This window comes from Hippocampus zosterae, chromosome 3, assembly GCF_025434085.1.
Source record: "Hippocampus zosterae strain Florida chromosome 3, ASM2543408v3, whole genome shotgun sequence".
NCBI lineage: Eukaryota > Metazoa > Chordata > Actinopteri > Syngnathiformes > Syngnathidae > Hippocampus > Hippocampus zosterae.
Genome location: NC_067453.1, coordinates 26,032,176 through 26,049,838, shown reverse-complemented (window position 1 = coordinate 26,049,838; position 17,663 = coordinate 26,032,176). Strand labels below are relative to the sequence as shown.

At 46.2% G+C, this 17,663-nt stretch overlaps 3 protein-coding genes across 5 annotated transcripts in view; 1 reads left to right on the top strand and 2 right to left on the bottom strand.

Annotated features, from left to right (window-relative positions):
- kcnq1.2 (potassium voltage-gated channel, KQT-like subfamily, member 1.2) overlaps nucleotides 1-11,756 on the bottom strand; it is a 142,586-nt gene extending 130,830 nt beyond the window's left edge. For both annotated transcript variants that reach the window (XM_052060772.1, XM_052060773.1), the window contains exons 1-3: nucleotides 11,253-11,756; nucleotides 9,902-10,534; nucleotides 1,389-1,479 (exon numbers count right to left, since the gene is read on the bottom strand). In XM_052060772.1, the coding sequence (XP_051916732.1) occupies nucleotides 1,389-1,479; nucleotides 9,902-10,461 (651 nt within the window). In that variant the 5' untranslated portion in view covers nucleotides 10,462-10,534; nucleotides 11,253-11,756. The remainder of the gene's footprint in view (nucleotides 1-1,388; nucleotides 1,480-9,901; nucleotides 10,535-11,252) is intronic.
- A 101-nt stretch (nucleotides 11,757-11,857) lies between these two features.
- On the top strand, nucleotides 11,858-14,733 carry mrps35 (mitochondrial ribosomal protein S35). The gene is made up of 8 exons (XM_052060785.1): nucleotides 11,858-12,028; nucleotides 12,566-12,618; nucleotides 12,715-12,882; nucleotides 13,139-13,199; nucleotides 13,285-13,424; nucleotides 13,523-13,632; nucleotides 13,703-13,772; nucleotides 14,389-14,733. The coding sequence occupies exons 1-8, from the start codon at nucleotides 11,896-11,898 to the stop codon at nucleotides 14,644-14,646; spliced, it is 993 nt and encodes a 330-aa protein (XP_051916745.1). The 5' UTR covers nucleotides 11,858-11,895; the 3' UTR covers nucleotides 14,647-14,733.
- Nucleotides 14,734-14,864: 131 nt separating this feature from the next.
- Nucleotides 14,865-17,662, bottom strand: LOC127597621 (uncharacterized). Of its 2 annotated transcripts, XM_052060777.1 has the most exons (4): nucleotides 17,089-17,662; nucleotides 16,889-17,020; nucleotides 15,704-16,346; nucleotides 14,865-15,514 (listed from the first exon to the last, which is right to left on the bottom strand). In XM_052060777.1, exons 1-4 carry the CDS (start codon nucleotides 17,420-17,422, stop codon nucleotides 15,115-15,117), a joined length of 1,509 nt encoding a protein of 502 aa, XP_051916737.1. In that variant the 5' UTR covers nucleotides 17,423-17,662; the 3' UTR covers nucleotides 14,865-15,114. The 2 variants fall into 2 exon arrangements, with proteins under 2 accessions (XP_051916737.1, XP_051916736.1); XM_052060776.1 differs by having other exon boundaries at nucleotides 14,865-16,346.
- Nucleotide 17,663: the final 1 nt, after the last annotated feature.

Below are 17,663 nucleotides of genomic sequence, written 5' to 3'. Positions count from 1 at the left end.
ATCGTTATTGTCAGTGTAACAAATAACCTATCGTCCGCTAGATCCCCCATGCCCCCAAACAGTTTTTAGGCTTGCCATCAAAATTTCCAATTATCATTTTGGAATTTTATAAGTCAAAATATGTCTCCGCTCACATGCATTGCTGTGAAATCAAAAAGAAAGTGAAAAGAAGAAACAAATCTGCGTGTGTGGCTCTTCTCAGGTATAAACGAATGAGTAACCACGTTAGAAAGTCCTCAAAGGTCACTGGCCAAAAGTTGACAGAACACCGCGTTCACTCCTGTCCTCTGGCTGGCCCCGTCAACTCGGGAGGTGGTACATAAACTGTGTGTGCATGTGTGCGGGAGGTCGCAGGAGCTACGTGTGTATTTACACTTTTTATTCCCGGTGTGCTAGCCAAAAAAAAAAAAAAAGAGAGGGATGATGCAAGCTCTTTGAAGAGTTTCCAAAGCAGCAGCCATCACGTCCTCCACCAATTGCAAGACCCCTGATTTATTGCATCATTAAACACCCTTAGGGCGGATCGGTAGTCCAGTGGTTAGCACGTCGGCTTCACAGTGCGGAGGTGCCGGGTTCGATTCCAGCTCCGGCCTCCCTGTGTGGAGTTTGCATGCTCTCCCCGGGCCTGCGTGGGTTTTCTCCGGGTGCTCCGGTTTCCTCCCACATTCCAAAAACATGCGTAGCAGGCTGATTGAAGACTCTAAATTGTCCCTAGGTGTGAGTGTGAGCGTGGATGGTTGTTCGTCTCTGTGTGCCCTGTGATTGGCTGGCAACCAATTCAGGGTGTCCCCCGCCTGCTGCCCGAAGACAGCTGGGATAGGCTCCAGGCCCCCCTGATACTTTTTTTAAAGTCATTTTTACCAATTTGCACCACTGCAAGCAGTCTTGGTGGAGCCATGTCACTCTGTGCTCAACCCCCCCCCCCCCTCCCAACGACATTCTAACACCTATGCTACAGGGACAATATATAGACCGAGTTTGCCCATTACGCAACACGGCAATAAGAGGCCATTGTTTGTTCGTCAGGTATCACACTGGGAGACACGCAGCACCCACCACCACTTCAGATCTTCTACTGCCACCGCGTGGCTATGGACGAGCACTACATGTCACATTCACAATCACTTCCTGCTTCAGTTATGAAGCCATTTGCCTCTAAGATTTGTATGTGGAGATGATTTGTCTATATTCTAAAGCACTTTTCCTCAGTTGGGAGCCTCCGTCCTTTGTCATCTATGCACAATTACGACAGAAAAATGGCATCCGGCAATCAGACGAAGACACATTTATTCTCTGCGCTGGAATGAGTGCAAGTCAGCGCTCCTCAATAGAGATGGTGGTGGGTTTTTTTTAATGTTTCTAGAAGTACATTGTTCAGTTTCACTCACCATCCAGAACAAAGATCCGGAAGCAATGTCTGTATATTGCTCGATTGTGGACAGGACACTGAAGATGAGACACACCAGAACCATGACGAAGCTGTGGGTAGGAACACAGCGCGAGGTTAGGACAAGTGTTCAAACACAATGCAAATAAATAATGCACCTAGAAAAAAAAAATGTCCACCGCATGCTTGGTCCTTTGGGTTCTCAGACCGAAAATCAATGAGATCGTCTTCTCAATGTGTTTCGGGGTTTTCAATTTTGGAACACAGTAGAGTCACACAATGTTATCAAATCTCCACTTTCAGCCTAAAAATGTCAGGGAAAGTAGACCATTTAATTAATTGGTTCATTTAACATTCTGGATTTTATTTTAACAAACCATTAAACCATTGTCTGCTGGTCAGGCAGCATCTTAGCCCGGGACAGAAAGAGACTGGAGCGACTGGTCAGGAAGGCCAGTTCTGTCCTGGGTTGCTCCCTTGACACTCTGGAGGAGGTGGGCAACAGAAGGATGCTAACTAAGCTAAAAGCTATGATGGCCAGTCCCTCCCACCCCCTCCAGCCCGCCCTGACAGCACTCGGTCGCTCCTTCAGCCAGAGACTGTTACATCCGCGCTGCAAGAAGGAGAGATACCGACGCTCGTTCCTACCGACTGCTGTCAGGCTGATGAATAAAAAATAACAATCATAATAATAATAGTAATTAAATGATGTGAAGGAAAATCGTAAATAGTACTGCGATTTATCCATTTTGTGTTCATATTGCATTTAATTGAAAGATGTTTGTTGTTTTTTTTTCTCTTTCTTCTTTCTACATACATTCTTGCTGCTGGAGGCTGTAAATTTCCTGTAAATGTGGGACGAATAAAGGATATCTTATTACAATTCTTCAGAAAATGCCGATAAGCATTTATTTTATGTTCCCGACAGAGGACATGGGGAAATGTGGAAAACAGTTATCTGGCCTGATGACACATGTGGGTTCCAAACATATTATGGAAGGGAGGGGGGGGGGGGGGGCGGGTGGCTTGCTCTGCCACTGACCATGAGGTGAATTTGGTAGGGGTGGGAGGGTGTGAGAGGGGTGTCGGTTGGCCTTGCAGCTTTGGCCAGTTCTTATTTCCAAACCCTCGCGGGATTAAGAGCAGAGTCAGTTGTGTGTTTTAACGATCCCAGAAATAATCCTTTGGACACATCTTTGGAGTGCCATGACATGACACGGCAGCAATGTTTGCATGTACCATCGGGCTCGCTTTAACTAACACACTAACACACACACACACACACACACAAATAGCAGAGGGTGCTTTATGTTTTGGTGTGCTTCTAGCTGGATTACACGCCACATGTTGAAAAACGGGGTTATGTAAATGTCTGTCGTTTATCATCATTCGTGTTTAAGCGCATCGATTAAACACAATTGCAGCAAGGTTGCCGCCGTTTAAAGCAGCGGTCCCCGAATATCAGGCTCGTTAAAGAGAGCAAGGCTCCCAATTAAAAGCAGCAATGACATTTAGTGTCAGGGAGTTCACTTTTTAATTTGGTTGAAGGTTTCTTTTTTTGGAGACAATTATCCAAATTTCTCCATTGTGAGACAAATAAAGGTTTTCTTATCTTTTTTAATTTTTTTTTTTGTGAAGAGAAAATCCCTGACCGGGCTGACAGTTTCGGTTGTCGCTTCAGCCTTCATTGGAGCGGTCTATATAATGGTCCGGGCAGCGGGTGCGGGGGGGACCCTTAACCCATGTGCCATAAGTACACAAAATGAACGTCACAGCGCCAGTTAACTTTTTTTTTTTTTTTCTTGTTGTGGGTAGGAGCAGGCAGAGGGACCCGTCTCCCCAGTCAAGACTCAAATCGCCAATTTTTGAGGGCTTGGCACTTGCCTGGCTGAAATTTCAACTTGATATTTACGAGATGTTTTTGTATTTGACTCAAACGACATGACTTCTGCATTCTCAAGAGTTTGTGGGGTGGGGGGAGGGGGGGGGGCTTTTTTTTTTTTTTTTAAATGGTGCCCGTTTCCTTTGGTGTCGGTGGATGCGGTCCTGAAGCCGCCCTCAGTCGAGAGCGAGCCGCGGCGTGGAAAGCACCAAGTGAGGTGACGACAAGGAACGACTCCTGACGTAAAAGTCTGCGACACATTTTTGGGCAGATGGGACTTTGATTTTCCGGGCTGAGGATTACTTGACCTCTCTCACACACACACACACATACACAGATGCCACGCTCCCCTCCCCGCACGCACGTTGGCGGTTCTCGACGGACGGGACTCAGAGTGCCTCCGCTTTAAAACGGACGAGGTCACAAGAGAGGTCTTAAAAAGAGAAGTAGTCCTCGGTCCCGTCACGCCGCTCCCAGGATTTGCCCCTCGATATCGTGTCCTCAGCATTTGGAAGACTTGGATGAAGAGATGAAGAAGAACACGTCAAACCTTGTGGAGATGCTAATACAGATGGCTACCTCTGTGTGATTAACGACATGAATCAAGTGAATAAAAACGGAATATAAGGCCGCTTCTTGAGAATACCACACGTTTTGAAATAAAGCTGTGACAGGATGACTGCGGTGATACTTTTATCACAAGTAAGTGATAAGGTCAGGAAGAAATGTCAGCTATAGGACGGGCTTGACACAAAAATGCTCGTCGCTTGGCTGGCTATAAATCACCACACTTTGGGTCCAATCATGTTTTCGTTGAGTGATTCGCATTTGCTGCCATTGACAGATGCGCAGGACAGGACAAAACAGAACAGGACAGGGTCACTCCGAAGCCGTTAGCCAACGTAGCTCTGACGGACCAAAAAAAAAAAAAACTCAGAGATCTGAATCTCAGCTGGGGGACTTTAGCGAGAATTATTGACAATAATATTCAAAGTCGCGGCGCGCAGATTCATTCTAGATGCGCCTTATAATGCGGAAAATACGGTAACCTCTCCTTCATGAAAACAACACGTGCCCATTAATCTCCAAATCTCTGTCAGCTATACGCTCACGCCTTTAAAAATGTCTGTATAGGCATGAAGACAATATTCAAATGAAAAACTGCTCGAGGATGTGTATGTTCATGACTGACGGACATAACGGTGTGGTCAACAGTTATCGATGGCTAACAAAAAGCCCGGAACAAAATGGAGAGCCGTCTTTCGTGGAACGCAACGCGCTTGACAGTGCTCACAAATTGCCCTGGCCATGACTGTAAAGCAAGCATGTCGGAGACATAGCAGTCCTCTTTGACCCCCCCCCCCCCGACCCCCTCCACGACCATCACCACCACCGCCAGCTCAGCCCTCGCCCATCCCATCCGTGGGAGGAGCTTAAGGATGGATTACAGCACATCAGCCTGTGGCCAGAAGCGCGGATATTGCATCCTGGCTTAGCCATCATCTTGTCCGCCTAATAGACGGGAAATGAATGGAAATCTTCTTACAGGTCAGAGTGGCCAAGCGGAGCGGCGTTCAGGTCAAGTGTGGATGCTAATATCGGAACCCGGGTGCATACCAAACGAGTGGGACCGAGGTCACAAGTCAAATGCGAATATTTGGACACCGGTAAAAAAAAAAATATGCCAGCGTTTAAGATTCATTCATTCATTCATCTTCCTAACCGCTTGATCCTCACTAGGGTCGCGGGGGGTGCTGGAGCCTATCCCAGCTGTCTCCGGGCAGTAGGCGGGGGACACCCTGAATCGGTTGCCAACCAATCGCAGGGCACACAGAGACGAACAACCATTCGCACTCACTCACACCTAGGGACAATTTAGAGTGTTCAATCAGCCTGCCATGCATGTTTTTGGAATGCGGGAGAAACCAGAGTACCCGGAGAAAACCCACGCAGGCCGGGGGAGAACATGTAAACTCCACAATGCCGAGAATATCCTGACCGACTCTCTGACTGTTGAAAGAGGGAGAAATGTAAAACGGGCTGGATAGGGGGCTCTCGAGGACCAGATTTGAGGTCTCGGTCCTCACTGACCATCGGGAACGCCAGCCCAGTCTAATTCAGACCGTACCTCTATCAAGAACCTGACCAGAAACAAAGTACAGCTTTTCAAGGGACTCTGTCAATCACCCCGATAGTTCAGACGGTCCGACACAATAGTCTGGACTTTCTGGTCTTTTCCTGAAATCGAAACAACCTCTGGATAAAAAAACATTACAAACGGTATTTATCTAAACGGAACCGCAGACTTAAAACCAAGGTATATCACGGTGATTTTCGGCGTAGCGTGTTGCGGTGAATACGTGAGAGCAACTTCAAAACACATCCTGCAACCCGCTACCACGAAATGGGAGTGGATCCCGTGCTGACGGTAATCTCTTATAAGCAGATATCCAATATAAGGGTTTAGTTCCGCATACGTGCGTACGTACATAGGAGCCGGCAGACTGATTTCAGTAATCTGCCGAGTTATAAATATACAAAGCAATACCAAGTACCGCAGACAACATCTGGACGTCTGCGTGCTCGCCAGGATGGACAGGTTCCGCGAGCGCTACCGCTTGGCCTTTGACGGCGTCGTTGTCTACCACCGGCCGTTGCGGTTGTGAAAAGTCAAATGATTGGCGTCGCAAAAGAAGTTCAGCGTGGCTTAAATTGGGTCTCAAATATCGGTGTTCCCGTCTGGTATATCAAGATATTTTGTGATGTTTTCTTTAACCAATGTATATCTTCTCAGTGAAAAACTGCTTTGAGATGATTGCATGACTTGATGACTTGCTTGCCTAAGCAACTTCAGAGATGGACTCTGGAGCCTGCTTTGACGACTTCATAGTCTGCTTTGCTTGAATTGTCAAAACTTTGTTGTGATCAATGCCACTTGATTACACAACAAACAGTGTGGCGTAGGGAGGGATAAGAATGGCCACTCACCCCTCCCGATGCACACACTTTAGAGGATAAAAAGAGGGGAGCGATGCTCCTCAGCAGAGTCCGCTGTGGGTTAGCGTACGAACGCCCAGCTCGTATTGAAGCTCACTCTGCTGAGGGTGTTGGCTCTCCACCCTAATGGCATACGGTAAGAGTTCTTTAGCTTCATACAACTTGTTTGAACTGTGTTATCATTTCTGTGTGGGACCAATAAAGTGCCTATTGTTGGTAGCCAGAAGTGTCTTGTCGTTATTTCTGAGTGCCTATCTCCGACGATCCTTTATAAAACTTGATATTCATTCAAATTGAGTATCAGAAGTGTTTCAAAACACCGTCTCACAACGGTCTTGCGGAATAAGGAAAAGAGAGCGGTGGACGAGGCGTCCGAGGGAGTTCAAGAGGTCGGATTACGCTTTCACTTGCGAGATCATTTAGGAATCACAACTGCACAGTTTGTTCCGTACGGTTATGTAAAAGACTCAGAAGGGAGTGTCCAAATGTGATCTCCCCCACGGCCCCAACCTCCTCCGGCCCCTGGTTGTCAAAACGCAGGCAATCTGCTCAAATTTGGACACAATGCAGACAAGATTAAAACGGACGGTAACTAAAATACGGGAAACGATGTGATGCGGTTCTGATTGGAAAAGGGGTGGGAATATTGATCCGTTGATCCGGGCAGTTTCAAAGCACAGTTCCGCATTTTGCCCCTCATCGAATTCCCGTTTTGGAGTCATCTTTCGAGACCCACCAAATTTTCTGTTCTTTGACAAGCATGACTTCAATGTGGCTTTTTTGTTGTTGTTGTTGTTGTTGTTTTTTTTTAAACATGGCGTTCGCCATTCACTCCATGAACTGTGTCAGCTTACGTCACCGACATGACACTCGCTTGCTTTCTCCGTACGACTGCGCCACATACTCAATGCCGTCCCATACACTCAATCCGAATGTCAGGTGCATAAACTTCCGACTTCCGGCGCGTTGGCATTTCTCTTTTTCTCGTAATTGTGGAAAAAAAATAATGACGATCAAAATTAGTCAGCATTTTTTGGGGGGCGGGGGCAGCTATCCATATTACTGTACTATGTTAAATGATTTGAAGGCAGTTTGTCGATCTACGAATCCATGTGGTGTTTTGGAATCATGCCGCCATGAGGCATAACCCAATTGTGCCACTTGAGAGCAAAACATTGAATAGCGTCACTTGAACCGAGTACGAGGGACTCTGTTTTTTTTTTTTGGGGGGGGGGGGGGGGGTTTGTATATGTCCGTCGGCATGAGCGGAAAATGCAGCCGATCCGCATGCGTGTCAAACGCGCAGCAGGCCTATTAAGGGCTGTCATGAGTCATGCATTGAACCACCTCTGCCCTTGCCAATTATCAAAGAGGCCAGGTGAATATATGCCCCCCCACCCCCCACACACACCTCTGCTGACAGCCATTGACAAGTTACATAAAAGAGGGTCATCATCGGGCTCGGGTTCTTCTTGCTTTGTTCAGACGAGACATTTGAGCTTCAATTATTGCTGGTGCTGTAGGGGGAGGTGGTGGTGGTGGTGGTGGGGGGTGGGGAGGTCATCAGTAATTCAGCACACATTAAACATACAATGAGGTGGAGAGGTGGCCCGTTGTTTCCATTAACCGTTGAGCGGTAAGGGCTAATGTTTGAATGGCTTGGACTAATGATTTCCTTTTCACGCTGGGCTCGGTTTCACACAGACGAGCGCTCGACTTGCATCGTCGATGCATTTTGGTGGCATGGTGAAGACGATGAGTCCGTCTTGAGTGCCACTTAAAACAAGACTTTTTGCGGGTCACTTCAATCAAACTGAAGATGAAAACGTGCATGCTTTTTTTTCAGAATCCAGGCATTCAATCTGCTTTTTTTTTTTATTCCCACGGTAAGGTTAAAGAAGGGTCTAAAAATCAAATCGCCGGCGCTGAATGATGAACATTTGCAAAATATGAACGTAAAAGGACCAATTTTCATTCCAATGGCTTCTTTCATCAGAACGTGAATGAACCCCGTCACCTGATAACACGATCGATCAGCCGTCCGCTGTCGTGACCGCTGTCCCTGAAAGGGACCGAATATTGGAATGAAAATCCAACTTCTGAATGTGCCACGTTATTCTGTTGGTTTCGAAAGAAAGCGTTGACTGTGGATTATGAAAATGGATGCAAGGATTGAAGGATTAAGCATCGTTTTGAAGCACACTTAAAGCCTTAATCTTGGAGTTACATCCAAAGATCTGCAGGCCGTGGATTTTCTGTTGTGGCTCTTTTTTTTTTTGTTTTTTTCCCCCCCTTCGACCGTATATTTTCTACATCCGTGACTAAAAACTGGGCGCTCGAGTGTTGTCTTTCGAGGTTAAGAGAAGTGATTGCACACGCACGGGAGCTGCTGTCCCGAGGTCAACATTGGACCCTCATCAAAAGCCCCCCCCCCCGGCAGCACGGCCAGCACCTTCTGCTGCTTATTAAACATTTGAAAATATTCTGTTGAGAAATAATACCCTGACACTAAAACATGCTCTCACATCGCCAGAACGTAGCGAACATACGTAAACATGAATCTCACTTCCCCTTTGACCAAACATAGAATTTTCCTATTGTGTTTAAAAGAGCGTCAACCTTAATTGTTGGGATTCCATTTTGAATTGTGCCCCCCCCCCGACCACCACCACCACCACAGCGACGCCCCTCCTTGCGAAGTTCACGACGAAGCAGCAAACGGTCAGTGGGCCTATTCTCAGTTCAATGTACATGTGGAGCGACAGCAGCACTAATCCGGCCCCCATCCTGTTGAAATGAGACACGAGCAGCCAGGTCGCCATCATGCGATGTGCAAACCCAACGCTGGCCGAAATGAAGGCATGAACCGCCGCAGACACAACGTGGAAACAAAATTTAAAAAAAAAAAAAAAAAAAAAACGTTTGCTGCATTCATGCCTCGACTTTTTTGTTTTTGTTTTCCCTCTTCACGGTGAGACTGGATTTGATCGGAGCACATCTTACTAGACAAAACTTGGCACGCGCACTCTCCATTTTCGTGCGTGAGGCCACCCGTTTGTCTGTATATGGTGGGCCAGATCTCACTGACCTGCTTCTGGTTGGCTCTTTCAAAACAAGCACAACAGACACACTCACACAAGCCACCTTTTTTCTGTTTTGGGAAGGCAGAATCTAATAGTGTACTTGATGTAATTAACAAGAGAGGGACTGCAGATGACAAACACTAGTCAGGCATTTATACACAGAGACCAGCCACCACACTTGGTCCACCTGAACAGTCCAAAACCGTAACCCAGAACCCAAAACTGAAGCCTGAGATTCAATTGACAGCTTCTTTTGAGCCCTGGAGAACCCAAGAACCCTTTTCTTCTTTGAAAAATGAATTATACATTAAATGACTGCTATATGTTCACTGAGCACCAAAATATATGTTTTTCACTCCCAAAGACGTTTTTAAACGTCTTTTCAGACTTAGTCCAGATTTAGGATTAGGGCCAAATTTGGCACTTTGGGATTTAAGGGTAGCATTTGAGTAACAGAATTTATAGGGGCCAAATTAGACCCTGTGGCTCAATGCAATAAAAAAAATAAATAAAAAACCTTGATGTAAAGATGTACTTGAAAGCGCTACTTACACAAAGAAGTGGTAGAGGAAACATTTCAGTCCAGCGGGTCTCTCGAGGAAGTTGTAAACATCGCCCTGCATGCTCGTCTTGACATACGGCCGCTGGAACTCCTTTTGGTGGCGATGCAGCCAGCTGGAACGCGGAAGAGGCGGCGGGAGAGGCGGCGGGAGAGGCGCCGAGGCGACGGGGAGCTGGCGGCGCAGCGCCGGATCCTTCGCCATCGGGCGGTGGGGGACACCTGATCCATTATTGACCGCCGCTGAGTCCAGTTCCAGTGAAACGGGAGCGTAGAGGCCCATGTCGGGCATGGGGGCCTCGCTCTTGCCGACCACGGGTGAAGAATTGTCAGCATCCATCTCCTGGTCCAGGCTGAGGCTGAGGCTGGTGCTAGCGTAGCCGTTGGGGCCCCTTCGGGCGAAGGGGCACCCCAACCTGTTGCCGTAGTCCCGCTGTAGGCGGCACGTCATATGGAAGGAGCGTGCCCGTCTCTCCCCCATGTTGGTTCCAAACTTCAGAGGTGGAGCTGATGGAGGGTCCACAAGGGGCACGGAGCACTTGGGGGAGGTCATGAAGACGATCGTCGTGAGTTTCCTGTGGCGGATGAGCAATCACTCGGCGAGCTGCCGGCATGTGCGTCCATACCTGGGGTGGAACAGGTGATGTGAGATGTGGAGATAATGTGACTGAAAGGAAGTGCTTCCCTCAATTGTAAGGAGGATGCTGCATGAACAGTGGCGGATGAAAACCACATGATTCCGTGCTCAACTGAAGAGCGTAGAACCTTTTTGGAACAAGGTCGTTCATTATTTAATCCACGTCAAACCATGACAAAACAGTGTTGCCCCCTACACAATTTTTTGCATATACAGTGGAACCACACTGTTCATAGTAGGAGACTAGGCCAGACTGCAAGTAGCAAAAAATCTGCACATAATGGACACACATTGACAAGAAAAAACGTGCAAAAAAATTATTTTATTAACATATATTATATTGCTTGTGCTGAGGATGAATAAAACAAGATAAATTCTGACAGGACGCTAATGATAGCTGACAACAGATAAAAAAAAACAATGTGTTTGCTGGTGGTCTTTAGGTAAGCACGAAATAATTAAAATAACGAAAATTATTTCCTGTTGCCAAAAATCATATACAAAAAAAGCACGTTTTTGAAAAAGGTCACGAATGTGGAAAATCTTGCTTCTCCAAATCACGTGCATCATTGCGAATGCAGAGTCAAAATGCACACAGGATGGAAAATCGAGGCCATTTTCACAAAGTAAGGATTGCAAAGTACATTCTGCAGGCCCCCATTAGGTTAAAATATATATTTTAAGTGGTTAGGAAAATATACACTTACGGGAAGTAGACACCAAAAATGTGCTCATGGTGTTTGTACGCTGTCCATTGGGTGAATACCTTCAAACGTCAATATATCATTCGCCGTGGCACAAGTTCGACTTGCAAAATCAAATTCAGGTGAAGAGTAAATCAAAATATGATTCACCGAGTTTTATGTAGAATAAAGTAAATAATCACCCAACATCTGCGCTCACAAAAAAAGTAAATAAACAAACAACGCACGAGCGTTTCGGTCGGTGTCCGTTTGCGGGACTTTGAAGTGCATCAATGGCAGCAAGAGCCTGTGCGTTATGCGGAGTTCAAGGCTACTCGGGAATTTTTAGTTCAATTGATATCCTCCACATTTGTTAGTTTTTTTTTTTTTTTTTTTGCCGTAACACAAGAAATAATGATCATCACTTGTATGTATATCAAACGTGACTTATTTACAGGGTAACTCTGATATGTTGGTGTGCGGAGGACATTACAGAAATGAGCTTTTGGAACTCGCGTGAACTGTCAAATTACGATAGTGATTAACGTCTCACAATTTTAACAACAGGACTTTATCAAGCAATGAGTACACGGCAAATTTGTTGTACTTACACATTCGCCATTTGGAAAAAGTGTGGTTTGTCGGCATCCGTAGTGACGGAAGAAACATGGCTGCTCACACGAGTAGGACGATGCTGCTGTCCTTAAGTCGATTAAACGTCGTCGGCGTTGGACTACCGAATTTGTCGAGCAGACTGACATACGCCACGGCATTGTCGACAAACTCGGCTGGAAATAAAAGCGAGTATTGCATATGCCTTTGCTGTCGTTCACGCTCATAGCTTCGTGCTAAGCTATAGTGTTGCACTATAGCGAGGTCACGTCAAATATAATACGCGTCTACTTCTTTTCTTTATTATTCAGGTGATATTCGAAACACGTTAACAATGCACGTGTTCTCTATTTAATTTACAAGCCATCAAATCGAAAAAGAATACGTGCATTGTTAACGTGTTTCGAATATGTGACATGTCAAACGGCTTCCTCGGCACACATTGATTACGTCACGAACGAGACACTGTTCACGTGCGCCGCTTTATTTCCCTCAATAATATATAGACATTAATTAGCACATCACAATTCTCTCTCTATGTGTGTGTGTGTGTTTATATATATATATATCCAATGTTATAATTTTTGTTGGTTTGGCTGCGAGAAATCACGCGGTTCTTACTACTACAGTTCTCAGGTGTTTTGCATCCATTTTAACTGACAAATCTGTAGTTCGCACGTGTTGTGATCATTATTTTGTAATTGCCCCAACATCATTCATTTCAGCTCTTCGTGAGCGAGGCGGGAGAGGAACTTTCACCAAAAGGCCCAGAAGAGATGTAAGTTTAGATACGATTGAAAGAACTCCCCTGTGAGGGCAGAGAATATGACGACGTTGCTAATTTGTTCTGTTTGTGTTTGGGTCGGGCTCTCAGGCAGGACCACCAAGGACGGACAAGATGGCAGAGGACCAGGACTGGACGGCTGTCTACCCGGCAGCGGCCCCCTTCAGAGCTGGTACTGTGCCCCTCCCTGTGAGGATGGGCTACCCTGTAAAAGGAGGGGTCCCTCCAGAGAAGAAGGGCAACCTGGAACTGATCAAGGTTAGCTGCTGTATTGATCATTTCTGGGGAACAGCATAAGATGTTCATGTTTAAAAATCTGGCGACACCATGCATCTAGCATGTATACAGTCATGAACCGATGTGACATAAACTACTTTAGTCAGTACTCGCCGTGAATTATTCAATGCAAATCCCCTTCATATGGCGCTCAAAAAAGACCTTATATGTCGAATAATTTGTTTTTTGTATTATGAGCATGCTCACTTTGCCATGTTGTTTTTCCCTCATTTAACAGATTCCCAACTTTCTCCACTTGACGCCAGTAGCCATCAGGAAACACTGTGAAGCTCTCAAACGTATGCATGATGACCTTTTTTTTTTTTAACTTATTGTAAATGTTAGCGTTAAAGATGACTACAAGTGTTGGCCGTGCGTGGCTAGCGTTTTGCAGCGCGTGGCCAGCCGCGTTGGACACAGACGCCAAGTGCGAGCGGCACTTCCCCATCCGGGTGGAGAGCCGCGACTACGTGTCGGCTGGCCTGTCCTTACGAAACCCCGCCGCTCGCGTTATTCATCTACGTGTGAGTTTGACTCACTTTTTTTCCTCTCTCTCTATTTTTTTCTCTTCTTACTTTTCATCCGGGTGTTTTTTTTTTGTTTGTTTTTTGCTGGTGTGCAGGTGAAGCTGTCCAGTTTGAACCTGGATGACCACGCCCGGAAGAAAATGCTCAAATTGGTCGGGGAGAGGTACTGCAAAGACACGGACGTCCTCACAATCACTACCGACAGGTGAACACTCGCACACTCCTCCTGGTGACTCTCCCCAACACAAAACTCACTTTTTCTTTGCGTCCCTCAGCTGTCCACTGAGACAACAGAATTACGACTACGCAATGTATCTGCTGACCGTCCTTTACCACGAATCTTGGGTGAGTGCAAATACAGTCAAACATTTGAAAAAGCGTCTGCTGACCTTTAGCTCAAACAATGACCGGCACAGTTCTTGTGCAAGTGTTGAGATGTTTTTTTTTTTTTGGTAACGCTAGCCCTCAAAGAGCGGGCTTGTTAGCCACCACAATCTAGGTGACTTGAGCCAATGAGGCTAAAAAAAATCCGGCGTCCAGCCTTTCCTGAACTTGCCGGTACAAAACAAGATGAAATAAAGAACAATTGAATTCAAATGTGTTGCACAGAAAAGTTTGGGGGAAAAAAATGTGCCGAAATAGTTTTTAAGAGTAAAATACAAATGTATGTCAAATTAAAGTGACTGTAAATGCAACTGGACTCTACTTAGTGATTCTTTAGCATAGCACATGAGTGACCCAGCTAAGCGGTAGAAGATGGTTGGATGGATGTTTGTTTTTTTCTTCAATTCAAAATACATTCACATCTATTTTCTTATCTTTTTAATAGAAATGCTAATTTATTTTTTTCTTTTTTTACATTTTATTGTATTATCTATACATTTTCAGTTTGATCGTTTTTAAGTCGTCGACGCTAAGACGTGACGTCTAATAGCAGCTAATCCCATTTTGCTTTCTTCAGAAAAGCGAGGCGTGGGAGGCCGAGAAGACGGTAGCAGACATGGAGGAGTATTTGTGGGAGGGCAGCCCGTCCGAGAAAAACATCTTGGACACGCTGTTGCGCGAGGCAGACGGCGGCGAGGAAGAACGCCGGCGTCTGCTGGGAAGAAGCGAAGTGCAAGAGTACAAGCGCTCGGTCAGCAAACTGAAGAACCAGGGGGACAGCGAGAGCACCGTGTTGCAGTACAAAGAGGCCGTCAAGAGAGTGCTCAAAGTCTGACGCATCGAGGAAATCGATGAGTGTATCGCTCTACAACTTTGCAACATTGTAAATACAGTCTGGTGTACTCATGTACTTTTTCTTTGTGTGAGTTTACCAAAATAAAACCGTGAAACTGGCAGCAAATGTCTTGGATTTGTGAATCAAGTTAAGAAACAAACCTGCGTCAATGTGCCTCAATTCAGCATGAGTTTAAATCAAATTTGTAATTTCTCAAAGTTTTTTTACCCCCTAAAAATGTGTTGTTGTTGTTTTACTGCACTTCCTTCTTGGAAAAAAAATAACATTTGTTGACAAATAAATTTGGTCTTGAAAAAGCAATGAAAAAACGTTTTGGGGTGAGAATATTAGGCTATTGCAATATGACATTTCTACTCATAAAAATACAACAGAAGCAAAAAGTCTAAAGAGAAAAAATGGACCAAAGCAGTAAAATTCAAGATCGGAACTCCCTTCAAAACCTTTCAGTTAGTTCTCGCCCTCTGTGACCAGGTCGTACTTAATCAGACGCGTGGTTTCTCTTCTCCGGGACGTACGGTCGCATTCCATCCTCCTCCTCCTCTTCGCCCTCCAGCTCGAAACCAGCCAGACTAAACAGCCCAGCAGTACGGCCACGCAGGCGCCCAGCACCACCGGCAGGCCGTGATACCCGGATCCCGAATTCACCAAGGTGTCCTCTCCGCCCGGAGTTGAACCTCGCGCTTGAATTGACGTCCGGGTGCTCGGTTTATTGGCGTCTGTCTCGTTTGACGACGATTGGGTGCTCGGAGGATTGTTTGTGTCTTGTTCTTTGAAGAACGTTTGGTTGTCCTGGTCTTGAAATGACGCCTGGGTGCTGTGATCGTTGGTGTCTTGCCCTTGAAATGACCTCTGGGAGCTCGGTTGACTAGTTTCTTCAACCGACTTCCAGGTGCTTGAATCGTTGGTGTCTGGCTCGTTTGACGACGATTGGGTGCTGGGATTGTTTGTGTCTTGCCCTTGAAATGACGATTGGCTGTCTGGGTCTTGAAATGACGCCTGGCTGCTGTGCTCGTTGGTGTCTTGCCCTTGAAATGACCTCTGGGTCCTTGGTTGACTAGTTTCTTCAACCGACGTCCAGGTGCTTGAATAGTTGGCGTCTCGTCCTTTAACAGCTGATTGGGTGCTCGGTTCATTCGTGCCTCGCTTTGTAAAGGACGGCCGGGTGCTTCGATGATGGGATTCTCGCTCTTTAACCAGCGTTTGGGTGCTTGAATGGTTGGCGCCTCGCTCTTGAAGCAACAATTTGGGGCTTCGATAATTAGCGTCTCGCTCTTTCATCCACGCTTGACTGTTGGGGTAGTCTTGCTTTTTAACCGACGTTTGGGCACTCCGAACATTGGTGTCGACGGTGCCTGCGGACGTGGAGGAGGTCAGGGGACGAGTGGTGACGGTCGTGGGGAGGAAAGTAGGGGCTGGCGGGGCACGGTAAGGAACCAAGTATGTAGGTATGCTCATCTGGAATGTGCTGACGGATGACCGAAGAGGTTTCGGGGTGACTGTTGAGGATCTCCCGGTGGTTTTCCGGGTGCTGGAGGCGGTTGGTTTGATGGTGGCAACAGGTGGAAGCGGATGGAAGAACTGTCGCTTGTCCAAGGGAAGCAGCTCAGAGGCGTTGACGCGGCCCATGCGGATGTTGGAGGCCAGATGTTTGCCAAACACCAACAGGTCCGGATCCACACCTGAACAAGTCATTCGCCACTTTCAAGTCTTCACACTCACTTATGTCATGCCAGATTCCAGTGCGACATCTTTGACACTCGAGATCATGGACTACTGGTTGACAATTCCCCATCATGTTGTTCAATTAAAAAAAAAGTTTTATACAGCTCCAGATTTCACGAAACAATAAAAACATGCCGAATCTCCAAATTCTGCATATCACTGTCCAATAAAAACACATGTCCACACTCTACATATCATTACTGAATAATAAAATGCATTTTTTTTACATTAATGGGATGGGAGCATCCCACACATAATCATTATCCAATAAAAAGAATGTCTCCAAAAAGGTATACGTCTTCGCTTCCCAATTTAAAAAAAAAAGCGTCTCTCTAAATTATTTACAACATAGCTGCCAAATAAATAAAAATAAACACACCGTTTAATTACTGCACATATTAGAGTTTTTATTCCACTTTTAGTCGACCTTCTTTGCAATTGCGAGACATTTTGCATGCAGACTGAACTTGGATCAAATGTTTTGAAAACGTATACTTACCTTTGGTGACATTGTAGAGGACAGACTCGGTGCTGCGGCTAATGACGCAGCTCTCCAAAGTCGGACAGTGCAGGTGGCAACAGTTGTCATGCGTGGCATCCAAGTGAAACACCGCCACGTTGCACGAGGGGGCTCAAAGAAAGACACAAGATTGATTCACCGAGCATCAAAATGAACTTGAACGCCGCACGGCAACTCACCATTCGACGTCAGGCAACAAGTGCGGCCGCATCTCAGCGCGCTCTCCTCCCGGTAAGTCCTCAGCAGCCGCGCCCCTTGCCTCTGGGACTCCTCCAAGTCCACGACGATTCCCGTGAAACTCCGAATCCAGCAGTTTTTGTAGTAAGAAGTGGGCGAGCAGCGCGACTCGGCGGGCCGCGCCACGAGCAAAACCGTCAGCAAGGCGCGTGAGACGTTCATTGTGCCGCCCGCGTCATTGGAAATCAGACTATCGTAAGTGGGGGAATGCTTATCCCCGCGCGCGCGCACACAAACGCACACACATACACACGCACGCACGCAGTACACACACATACACACACACGCACACACACACACACTTTCAAAAAACTACCAACTTCTGCCTTTTACATTGCATCATAAATGATTCGAAGATACTCGTTTTTCAGTTACACTGGTTACCAGTATTGTTATTATTTTTACTACACACATATATGTATACAGTATATATTTTTTTTAAATCATAGATGCAAGTCAACTTTAGATTAGCAGATTTTTTTTTGCGCCGATTCCGAATCTGCCCTTGTTCCCGCCC